The sequence below is a fragment of the Apodemus sylvaticus genome, chromosome 10 (genome assembly GCF_947179515.1).
Source record: "Apodemus sylvaticus chromosome 10, mApoSyl1.1, whole genome shotgun sequence".
NCBI lineage: Eukaryota > Metazoa > Chordata > Mammalia > Rodentia > Muridae > Apodemus > Apodemus sylvaticus.
Genome location: NC_067481.1, coordinates 16,535,792 through 16,548,740, shown reverse-complemented (window position 1 = coordinate 16,548,740; position 12,949 = coordinate 16,535,792). Strand labels below are relative to the sequence as shown.

Here is a 12,949-nt window from a genome sequence, read left to right as displayed (position 1 = left end):
TAAACCCATTTGGGAGCCCACAATACACTGAGGAATCTCGACCAAGGGCTTCCACCCTTGGCTGCACTCAGAACCACATGAAGGCTTTTCAAGTTTCCGGATGAAGCACATCACACAAGCAGCGCAGCTCAGTAGTCGCACCAAGTAAACACAGTCACCGACATCCTTATCAGACAGAGAGCACTGCGAGCTCTTTGGAAAGCCCCTTTGTACCCTTTAGTTGCTATTAACTCTCTGGGATAACTATTATCTTAATTCTAAAACCAACAGAATCTAGTTTTTTCAGGTTTTGAAATCTATAAAATGAACTCTTGAGTATGTGGCCTGTTCCGCCATGTTTTGTTTTTAAGACAGGGTTTCTCTTTGTAGATCAGGCTGGGTTTCACTCTATAGCTCTAGTCTTACTATGGAGTCTGAGCTGACCTGGAACTTTCCAAATAGGCCCGGCTAACCTCAAACCCACAGAGCTCTGCCTTTGCCTACTAAGTGCTGGTACTAAAGACATGCGCCGCCAAATCTGGCTAGGTTCAACATGGCTTTTAAATTTTTTTTTTTTTTGAAATTTTTTTTTTATTCGATATAATTTATTTACATTTCAAATGATTTCCCCTTTTCTAGCCCCCCCCACTCCCCTTTTAAATTTTTTTAAAAAAATATTTTATCTATTTTTATATGTACAAGTATTTGCCAAATTATGTTTGTGTATCACATGCATGCAGAGTCTGCGGCAGGCAGAAGAAGGCATTACATGCCCTGGAACTGGGATTACAAACGGTTAAGCTGCTGTTTTGGTGCTGGGAATTGAACATGGGTCCCTGGAAGAGCGAGAGTGACAGTGCTGAGCCATCCCTTGAGCCCGATCGCCTCCGTAATGTTGTTTTTTTTTTTTTTAAAGCATGCCTCAGGTTATTATAATGTGTAGCAAAAATTGGCAAATACTGGTCTAGAATCCCAAGTGGAGATGGTGGTAGACTATCACATGCTTTCCCTAAAAAAGAAACACATTTCTCTGATATATAGTTTTTGTTTTTTGGATTTAGTTTTTTCAAGACAGGGTTTCTCTGTGTAGCCCTTGCTGTCCTGGAACTCACTCTGTAGACCAGGCTAGCCTTGAACTCAGAAATCCGCCTGCCTCTGCCTCCCCAAGTGCTGGGATTACAGGTGTGCACCACCACCGCCTGGCTGAGACATTATTTTTTTAAAGCTCTTTTATAACATTTATTTGCTTATTTGTGTGTGCTATGAGGGGGATTGAATGTATGCCACAGCACAGGTGTGGAGGCCAGAGAACAACTTAGAGGAGTCAGCTCTCTCCTTCTGCCACATGGGTCCTGGGGATCCAGCCTGGATTAGCAGAAAGTGTCTTTAACTAGAGTCAATAAACAGTTACAGTATTTCAAACTCTGTTTCTTGCTCTCAAGTTGAACGTCTCTCGTTAGCGTAAGCATGGTATGGTGAGTCCTCTATACCTCCAGTGCATTGTATGGGACAGCAACATCTGCTGGTATGGGTCTGGGATTCTGAACTATGGCTATATGATCAAAAGTTCATTTAGGGGCTGAAGAGATAGCTCCTCAGCAGGTAAAAGTGCTTGCCATGCAAGTATGAGGCCCTGAGTTCAAACACCCAAAGTGCACCTAAATGCCAGACACATAGTTGAGTGTCTATAATCCCAACAGTCCTACAGAGAGATGGGAGGCAGAGGGAGGACAATCACTGGAAGTGTATATAGATCAGTTATCCTGGCATACAGAGCAGAAAAACAACAGCCACCTGTCTCAACTAAGGTGGCAGACAAGAGCTAACATCTAAGGCTGTCTTCTGACTCTATATGTGTATTGTGACATACACACATGCATTCATAAACACGAATATGCAAACCCTTACTATACACAAAAAGAATTAAAAAAAAAAAAAAAGCTAATTTAGGAAGCTCTGCAAAGGCAGGGCTGCCATACCAGTTTATCTGAATCAGAATCCCCAGCACTTTGCAGAAAGCTCCTAGGTGGGCTCACATAGAGAAGCAGGTAAGGACTCGGTTAAGAACCTCAGAGTATGCCAAGAAGCTAAATAATCTCACCGTCAGGCCTTCATTATTCTTGCCTCCAAGCGTGTACAGACTGCCATCATTGGGATCTGGGAGGAAAGCAGGCCTAGAAATTAAATTAAAAATGTCAATGATGAACTATGGCCCAGAACACAGAACAAAAGACCAAAATGAACAAAAGATCAAAATCATGCAGAGCCACGGCATGGGGCTGAATGAGTGAGTGTGTGGAAGACAACTTTATCAACTGCTTCTTTCATGTCAGCCATTACTTTTTGTTTGTTTGTTTGTTTGTTTTTTGAAACAGGGTTTCTCTGTGTAACCCTGGCTGTCCTGGGACTCACTCTGTAGACCAGGCTGGCCTTGAACTCAGAAATCCACCTGCCTCTGCCTCCCAGGTGATGGGATTAAAGGCCCAAATGCTGGGATTAAAAGTGTGTGCCACCACCACCTGACCTCAGCCACTAAAATTAAAATACTCCACGGAGGGACAAATTCTACTTCAGTGGAGAAAAATAACCCAAGAAAGAGTTACATACTCTTGGTGATGGAATAAATGAAAAGGGCTTAGCCAATCTGTTCTCAACTTCCATGTCCACTGTGCCTGGACATTGACAATTAACATTTAACATCAACAGTTACATGCATCTCAGACCAAATCCAAAGTTTTACTTATTCTTGGAGAATTTCACAAATGTACATATGATATGCTTTGATCATATCCACTTCCCATACCCCTCCCAACTACTCCTACACCTCTCCAGCCATGTATATGCACCACACTTATGCCTGCCGGGTCTCCAGGGACTGGGGATACAGACATGTATGCTGGGCACTGATGCCAAGTCCTCTGCAGGAGCACGCAGTAAGTGCTCTTAGCTGCTGAGCTGACTCAGCTCCCCTCTTTTTAATTTTTAAAAAACAATCCATGGAGTCTAATTAGTGTTGCCAGTATCCACTTGTCATTTTCAACAAGCATTTATTTCTTAAACAATAGCAATAAATGCAGACTTTGAAGCCTGGCATCAGAGAACATGCTAGGGTACAGATCAGAGGCCTCTGTCAGTTGGATCCCACAAGAAAACAGGAGGTTGATCTTGTGTGAGGTGGATGTGCTAAAGACAGAACTCTAATTAGTGTCGATGAAGAATTCTTTTTCTAATCTCTTCTCAACTTGGGTTGTTCCATCATTTCAGGCTCTTACAAGTGACCACACTCCCCTGAATGTGCACACACCCTAAGAACAGGTTCGCTTTTCCTCTCTGTGATGTGACACAAAAAGAGATCCAGGGGATGGAGAGAGGGGTTCAGAGGTTAAGAGCTATTTACTCTTTGAGAAGATCCACGTTTGATTTCTAGAACCCACATGGTGACTCACAACCATCTGTGAGTCATCCCAGGAGCTCTGATGCCCTCTCTGGCCTCCATGGGCACCATGCAACACATGTGATACAGAATGTGCACAGAAACAAAACAACAATACACATAAAAAAAAGTAAATAAATAAATTTTAAAAAAATAAGTAAATAAATTTTTAAAAGATCCAGACTTTAGAAGTTTAGTTCAAAACTCAATTTAAGTTCTATCTCAAGTTGCTGGGCATAGTGACACACACTTTTAATCACAGTACTGAGAAGGCAAAGGCAGGCAGATCTCTGTGATTTTGAGGCCAACCTGGTCTACTTAGTGAGCTCCAGGTCATCCAGGGTTAGTTATATAGTAAGATCTTGTCTCAAGAAAAACAGTAAAACAAAACGATAAGAAGTTCCATTCCAATCAACCCTTTTTACTATAACCGTCCTCTTCCTCACCCAAGGAACAGGGGCTTCTATCATACCACCTGGAAATTTTTTATGTCTCAAAACTTCTTAGCCAGGTGGTGGTGGTACACGCCTGTAATCCCAGCACTCTGGGAGGCAGAGGCAGGCGAATTTCTGAGTTCGAGGCCAGCCTGGTCTATAGAGTCTAGGACAGTCAGGGCTATACAGAGAAACCCTGTCTCGAAAAAAACAAATCCAAAAAGCCAAAAACCAAAAAACAAAAAACAAAATTCATTTTACACTTTAAACTTGTGCATATATTTGTATAGCAACTAAGTAAGTTGCTAAGTTAAAAAAAAGAAATACTAAGGAGAAAAGGAAACTTACTCTTCCACGTGTGTTGGGACCTGCAGGACTGGATCTGTGCAAAAGAACAAACAAGAAGGGCTCTGAAATGTCAGGGCCTTGGAGATTTCCCAGGAACAACTTACAAGTCGTACTAACAACTAAGGCTGACCTGTACTATATAAGTCATGTGAGGGCACTTCAGAAAACACAGAGGCATAAAGGTACGTGCTTACAATTCTTACTAAGTGTGCATAGTACAGTCTAAGATACATAGTGTGCTGGAGAGATAGCTGGGTGGTTCAAAGCATTTGTTGCTCCTGCAGAGGACCCAGGCTGGATTCCTAGCACCCACATGGCAACTCACAGCCATCCATAACTCCAATTCCAGGTGATCTGATGCCCTCTTCTGCCCTCTGAGGACATGGTGCATATACAGGTAAAACATTCACACTTGAAATAAATAAATCTAACAAAAATTTTTAAATAGTTACTTGATTTTATACATCGGGTCTTTTGCCCACATGTATGTCTCTGTGCTATGTTCATAAACAGTGTCTGCAGAGACCAGAAGAGGACATTGGAAGCCTGGCAGTGGAATTACAGACGGCTGTGACTCACCATATGCATATTGGGTATTAAAGCCAGGTCCTCGAGAAGAGCAGCTAGTGTTCTTAACCCATGAGCCATCTCTCCAGTCCCCACCACAGGAATTTCTAAAATCTGAATCATTAGTTTGTTGTTGGGATACCTAGAGTAGGAGTAGATATTCCCATTAGGAAATGCCACACTTCATAACTGATGCTAACTGGACAGTAAATGCCCTTGCAGCAGTTTAGGGAGCCTACTGGCTTCAAGTATTGATTCTCTTTGTCCATTAATTGTATTTCTATAAAATCTATCTTAAAACAGTATAAAATACAAGAAAAGCTTTTGTACAAAGATCTTCATAATAGCATTATAAGTGAAGTAAGTATTCTTTGATATGGTTAAATTATCTGTTTGGCAGAAAGTTAAGGCTTCTTAAAAAGTCTAATAAAATTCTGGTTTTGTTGGGGTTTTTTTGTTTTTTGTTTTAAATTTTGTTTGAGACAAAATCTGACTAGTTTTGGCTGGCCTTGAACTCACAGAAATGGCTGCCTCTGCCTCCTGAATGGTGGGATTACAGTTGTACACCACCAGGCCCAGTGCTAATAAATCTAAGTTTTTCTGCTTCTGTAGTCATATAGTCAGGTAAAAGACACAATTACGTAGGTTATAATGTAACAATCCAGGAAAACCTTCAGCACAACAGAAAAACACTAGATGGTAAGATCAAAAGTACTAATGATATTCTTTTTAAAAGCATGACCAAATTTCACTTTTTCTAATTTTCTCAAATTTTCTACAAGATTGGATTTTACTTTTTCCTGCTCTATTTACAGCAGTAAAATCTGGCCGAATTCCTCTTCCAAGATTCCCCTGGCATAACCAAAGACGAGGCTGCTGATTGACTGGACTGGATAGTGGTGAGAGGACCTGAGTAGCAGTAGCAGGCTGCCAATCTGAAGACCTCAAGGAAGAGACTGCGTAGTCAGGCAGCACTGCCAACAAATGCCCACAGCTATAACCACTCCAGAGGAGAAGGGAGGGAAATGTTCTAACAAGATTTGTATGCAGAGTTGTAGAATCAGGAGGCTCATGGTGACAGACAGATGTCTGATCTTCTTGTCACTTGGGAATCTCCTGTGAAGTAGTCTTTCAAGCCTTATCATATGCTGACTGTGCTTACAACAGAGACACACACCAGATGTGGTTTGCAGGCAGCAAACAAACAAATTTACTAAACCAAAGAACTCGCAGGAAACAGGGTGAACTTTCAGTCAGTAAGCACATGTTTATCTTTCCCATTAATCACCTCTCAGTACACTCTCACAAACAGACTGATGCAAGAGACAGGAAATAAAGGCACACAACACTCGCTCAACTGAAATAAAGCAGGCAAGTGCAATTGGGGCCCAGAATCTCCAACTCAGCCTCAAAGCCAGGCAAGCCACATAGGCAGCAAAAGCAAGAATGTCAGACTCCAAGGAAAGCATAGCACTGTAAAAAGCCATCTTTTTTGCTTGCTTCAGCCACTTAATGGTGCCACAGGTAAAACAGAGGGAGGAGGTTCTGCTAAAATCTAGCAATTACAAAAATAAGACATGGGTGTTAAAGCGTTTGAATTCCTGCTCATAATCTGATCTTTGCTGTACAATGTTTGCTCAGTCTCATGAACTTCAGGGGCAGATTTCTCTAGCTTTTTATGGCTTATCTACTGGCCCTTTGATCTTTTTTTTTTTTTTTTTTGAGGTCTGGGGTCTTAATTTGTACCCTGCATCATAAGACACAGAATAGCAATGGAAAACAGAAGGTTCCCTCTGCCAACAACTTCAGTATTGAAGGAACATTCTTGCTTTCTGAAGAAAAGATAAACTTTAGGGGTGTAGCCATGTGGTTTCCTTTACACTTGTTATAGTCTCAGTATAACAGGGTACCTGGACATGTTTCTGCTAAGGTGTGGACCAGGTAAAACTCATTTATTAAGACACCGCTGGCAGCCGGGCAGTGGTGGCGCACGCCTTTAATCCCAGCACTTGGGAGGCAGAGGCGGGCGGATTTCTGAGTTTGAGGCCAGCTTGGTCTACAGAGTGAGTTCCAAGACAGCCAGGGCTACACAGGGAAACCCTGTCTCGAAACCACCCCCTCAAAAAAGAAGGTAAAATAGGTGTAACTCAAGCAAAAGGTGAGGTAACGCTATGGGAAATACCACTGAAAACAATGCTGGATCTCTCACTGGGAAAAAAACAACCTATTGTTCACTGTTGCCCTAACACCAACCTGGGCCAGGTCAGGTCACTGCTACCACACTGTGCTAATCTAATACTTGTTAACCAGAGACAAAACTGGGAAAGCAGATGCCCATACTTTCTTATCTGAACTCATCAGGGCAGAAGTATAAAAATGCTCCTATCTCCAACAGAAGAGAGTACTGCCGCTCCAGCTGGAGGGGCATCCACAACCAGCCTAGCCACATGGTAGGGATGGCCAGGTCCCTGCTTGGAGCTATTTCTTCAGAATCAACTGGACATTTCCACTAGGCGCTACCAGCACCTCAGCCTCCACCCTCCAAATTACTCCCTCCATCTTTCACCCAAGACTGGCTTCTTGAGTACACTATATTTGCTTTTTGTTTATTTTGAAAATAGGTTTTTTTTGTATAATATATCCATACCAAGGTTTTCTCCTACCAGACTCCGCCCCCCCTTCCCACCCATCCAACTCCAGCCCTAATCCCCTTTTCAGAAAACAAATTGGGGAGGAAGGATTATAGGAGCCAGAGGATAAAGGACACCACAAGAAACCCCATAGAATCAACTAAGTTGTGCTCACAGGGCCTGTAGGACCTCTGCACATACCTTACAGTTGTACAGCTTGGTCTTCTAGAGGGACTTTGTAACAGTGGGAGCAAGGGCTGGCTGTCTCTGATTCTGTGTCCCACTTTGGGGATCCTTTCCTCCTACTAGGTTGCCTAGCCTTACAGGAAAAGAGGTGCCTCATCTTACTACAACTTGATGTGCCATGGGAGGCCTGCCCTTTCCTGAAGAGAAAACAAGGAGTGAATGTTGGGAGGAGAAGGGGACTGGGAGAAGAGGGGGGAGGGGAAACTGCGTTAGGGATGTAAAAGAAGGAAGGAAGGAAAAGAGAAGTAGGAAGGAAGGAAAAACAAACAAACAGAATAGAACAAAGCAAGCAAACAAACAAACTAAAAGGCCCAAGAAGCACATACACATAGAGAGACAAGACACACAAATGAAATCTCCAATGCCAGGATTGAGTACGCTGTATTATTAACAAAACCCAACTTCTTAAACCCATAGGGGACTGCAGAATTGAATGTGGGAATCAGGAAGAATATGGCAACAGTGAAAGTTTTCTGAACACCAAGGTGTCCTTGGCAGCCCTCACCCATGCTATGCCTCACAGCAGCCTTGGTCCTGAATGTACACATATCTGCACCTTGAATGCCATCACACTACACACATCGGTTAATATTGCCTGAAACCTGTGGCTCCAGTCAGAGCCTGTATGTTATGAACAACATTATTTCCATTGTAATTCAAAGTTTTCTGCTCTCCTAGAAAAATAATGGTTTAAAGTCAATTATGATAAAGCATGCACCTACAATACCCAAACTTGGGAGGTGGTACAGTGGAGAAATAAGAGTTCAAAGGTCGGGCTGGAGAGATGGCTCAGCGGTTAAGAGTACTGACTGCTTTTCCAAAGGTCCTGAGTTCAAATCCCAGCAACCACATGGTGGCTCACAACCGTCTGTAAATGGGATCTGCTGCCCTCTTCTGGGTGTCCAAAGACAGCTTCAGTGTACGTACATATAATAAATAAATAAATCTTAAAAAAAAAAAAAAGAGTTCAAAGGTCATCCCCAGCTGCGCAGTAAGTACCTTTATTTTAAGGCAGCCTAGGGTGAGAGTATCTCCAAAAAACAAATTAACCACAACAAAACCCCCTACCAATAACAAAAGAAACACACTTTAATTACAGATTACATAATTACAGAAACAAAAGCCGTTAATATTTTCCTTCTTCCTTTACATGCTGAGAATGTATCAAAATACTATTATTTTTAGATTATATTGAATTAAGTTATTGTTTGACTTAAAAATTGATGTTTGAACCAGTTTTGATGGTACATGACTTTAACCCCAGAACTCAGACAACAGAGACAGGCATGAATCCCTTCAGTTTGAGGCCAACACTGTCTACATAACAAGTTACAGGTTAGTCATGGCTCAAAGTGGGACCATATCTCAAGGTAAACAAACAAATATTAAAAAACTGATGTTTGTGTCACTGACATTAGTTTCATTTTAAAAAAATCATTAATTTAACTTTGCTCTGTAATCAAGAGATTTCCAACCATTTCTGAAATGACATTAAATATATTTCTGTCATTTTGTACTACAGATTTGTATGAAGTGACAACAATGACAGCTATAAAATCAAAATAGTGATCAACTAAAAAATGTTGAAGATGCCCCATGTCCTGCGGTGTCAAAAATTCAGCCGAGACTTTTTTCCTTCTCTAGAAAGATATCTTTAGTTTTCACTTTTCTGTATTTTCACAGTGTATCTTCATTGTACATTTTACAGTACAACATAAGGATATTTTCATGGTATAAGTATATATACACATTGAGAGCATGCCAACACCCCAACACACATACTCTCTGTATCTTCTTCAAAGATTTAATTCTTGAAGCCGGAGGAATGACTCAGCGGTTAAGAGCACTTGCTGTGCAGCCATGAGCATATGAATATGGGTCCTGCACCCACACGACAGGCGCACGAGTGCCCAGCACATCTGTAACTCTGGGTTGTGGGGCTTGTTGGCTGCCTGGCTAACCAAAAAGTATAAGCTCCACATTCAAGGAGAGATGCTACCTCAGAGGAGTAAGGCAGAAAGCAATAAAGGATACCCAGGGCCCATCTCTTCTATCGTGTGTGTGTGTGTGTGTATGTGTGTGTGTGTGTGTGTGTGTGTGAGCGTGAGTGTATGTATGGTATGTACACATACATACACATCAACCACACACATACACACACACACATACATACAGGACTTAATTCTTTTATGTAAAAAAAAAAAAACTTTGCCCTATCATTGGTATACAAATTTGCTTATGCTTTAAACAAATGGAAAAATTATATCTATATCAAATAATTGACTTAAAATACATTTCATTACTATTTATTTATCAATGTACACCAATTTCATGGCACATCTTTTTAAGATTTATTTTTGTTTTATGTTCATTGTATTTTGCCTGAATGTATATATGTGTGAGGTATCAGAAGCCCTGAAACTGGAGTTACAGGGAGGCATGACCTGTCATGTGGGTGCTGGGTATTGAACCAGGGCCCTCTGGAAGAACTCTTAACCAGTGCTCTTAACCGCTGAGCCATCTCTCTAGCCCCTCACGAAGCATCTTTATATGGATTAAATACAGACTAAATCACTGTAAGACTTTATTTTTGTTTGTTTGTTTTTGTATTTTGGAGAGAAAGTTTCTCTGTGTAGCCTTGGCTGTCCTGGAACTCCCTCTGTAGACCAGGCTAACCTCAATCTCTGAAATCTGCCTACTCCTCCCTGCTTCCTGAGTTCCCACTGCCTGGCAAGACTTTACTTCAATGCTGTCAGACAGAGGTGAGTGATCCTCACAGACACACTCAGATCACACTAGGGACCTGAAACCCTTGGTGGTTTCCGAGCTCATCCCGACCACTGTTGCCACATCCTCCCTCCTTTCCCAGCACATTAGCCCCTCCTCTCTCCAGCCCAGCAGCTGCTTCCTAGTACTCCTCAGCTTCATCCCACCAGGCCTACCTCGGCCACAGAGCCCTTGTGGTTCTCTTCCCTCTGCTTCGTCTCTGATCGGATGTCATACCTCAAGGTCTTCCATGATTATCTTTATACCTCAGGATTTCCGATATCTTCTGCTGACATCTCCCCTGTGGTACTTGTCCCATCTTAAATTCTGGGTATTCTGTTATTGGTTTGTTTAGTGTCTGATTCTAGATACTATCTTCTGTTGTCTGCCACATTCTCACTACCTAAAATAATCTCTGACACATAGCTCATGCTCAGTGCATTTGTTGAAGTAATTAAAAGGCATTAATTTACTTCCTACTTCCTATTCAGTTCACATATCCATCAATGATCACTTCTAATTACCCAACACATCTGCACCAGCTATGAATCCCGGATCTATCTAGTGATCCCCTTTCCTCAACGCAGGCCTCTGAACAGTATTGAAAACTGTAATCAGAGCTGGGCGGTGGTGTCGCACGCCTGTAATCCCAGCACTCTAGGAGGCAGAGGCAGGCGGATTTCTGAGTTCGAGGCCAGCCTGGTCTACAGAGTGAGTTCCAGGACAGCCAGGGCTATACAGAGAAACCCTGTCTCGAAAAAAACAAATCAAAAAAAAAAAAAAAAAAAAAAAAAAAAAACAAGAAAACTGTAATCAGCTGGGCAGTTGTGATGCGCCCAGCATTCATGGGCAGAGGTAAGTAGTTCTCTGTAAGTTTGAGGCTAACCTGGTCTACAGTTCCAGAACAGTCAAAGCTACAGAGAAGCCCTGTCTCAAAAAACCAAAAAGAAAAAAGAAAACACTGCAATCATTTGGGGCAATATTATGTACATATATTACCACATACATTCTGCATATCATCTTCCTTCTTAAATACATTAGATTTAAGTACATAGTTTAAATTATCTTGGAAAGATGTATAATCCATGTCACTACCTTCAGAGTCATAGAACATTTCCGTTACCCCAAATACCTTTTTACACCCCTCTGGAATCAATATTCCCAAATCTTCCACACCCCCAAACCAAGCATCCTTTGCTTGTGTGGAGTTTCTTTTGTGTAGAGATTCTTTTTCACTCTTTACTGTTTTTGAAAGTCATTGCTGTGGTATCACTAAGATTAAAGAGTAGCATTCTGTCTTAAGAATGTGTCACTATTTGTTTATCAGTTAATTTGTTGAGGGACATTGGATTATTGTGAAATAAAACTATAACATTTGAGTCTCTTTTGAACTATTTTTTTCTTTCCCCTAGGAAACTACTAAAGAGTAGTTTAGGGCTGGCTGGTCATATTATTTACATTTGACAAGAAATTGCCAAACAGCTCTCCAAAGTATTGCATAGCTACCTACAGCATCCAACAGTAACCCATAAGGTTTTTGAAATGCTGATTTCTAGGCTCATCCCCTAAAGAATGACTGTTCTGAGAGGCATGAATTCTCTAGCTACATATGCAATGCGCTGGTCCTACTGGAAAGCACTGTTCCAAGTTCCCTGTCTGCCTTCTCCCCTAAGCTTTCTCCTCTGTCAGGATCACACTGCCACAGTAACCTTTCCTGAACAAACCTCAGAGACACTCTGAAATCCTCCACAGGTCTCCACCTGGCACTAACAATATTACCATTTGCAGCTGCTCAGGCCCTAGCACCTGCTCCTCACTCTAACCCAGAGGGACGGGCTGTCTCGGTACTACCCAGGCACATAACCTGAAACACTCCTGTCCTCAGTATTACTTTCTCTTATTATTTCCATTCAATTAAATCTCATGCTTTGTAAATTTTGATTTACTAAATATTTTTTTGGAACTTACCTCTTGTTTTTCATCTTATAACTTTAAAAATAAGAAAGCTGCCAGGCAGTGGTGGTGCACACATTTAATTCTAGCACTCAGGAAGCAGAAGCAGGCTGGTCTCTGAATTTGAGGACAGTCAGGTCTATAAACTGAGTTCCACTACATAGAGAAACCCTTTCTCGAAAAGAGAGAGAGAGACAGAGACAGAGAGAGACAGACAGACAGAATCTCCCGCTGGTCCCAGAGTCTCTCTGGTTCTTAGACCCACATTCACTGCTATCTAAGAGGGCTAGGCTTGACAAAAGTAATGCACATATCTCCTCCTGCCCAAAATCCTCCAATGACGCTTTTCCAGTACCGAATGCCTTCTACTGTGGCTTAGCCATCCTTCATGGTCACAGCACCTTCATGTCTCAGCAGTTTCCCCAAAGAAATTTCATACAGTCCCATTTCTTGAGTAGATAAATCTAAGAAACTCAGTATTTAGGATCCAATAACTAAGAAGTCATGGGGAAAAACAAAACAAAAACAAAGACACAAAAAGTGAACGTTTTTCATTCTTAATCATAATTACTAACTATGGAATGTGTGTACCT

General features: G+C 41.7%; 1 protein-coding gene across 2 annotated transcripts in view; it reads right to left on the bottom strand.

Annotated features, from left to right (window-relative positions):
• Ern1 (endoplasmic reticulum to nucleus signaling 1) overlaps positions 1–12,949 on the bottom strand; it is an 89,289-nt gene that overhangs the window by 37,289 nt on the left and 39,051 nt on the right. The window contains exons 3-4 of one of the 2 annotated variants that reach the window (XM_052197451.1): positions 4,195–4,228; positions 2,081–2,153 (exon numbers count right to left, since the gene is read on the bottom strand). In XM_052197451.1, coding sequence (XP_052053411.1) covers positions 2,081–2,153; positions 4,195–4,228 — 107 coding nt within the window. The remainder of the gene's footprint in view (positions 1–2,080; positions 2,154–4,194; positions 4,229–12,949) is intronic. The other variant, XM_052197452.1, reaches the window with a different exon arrangement.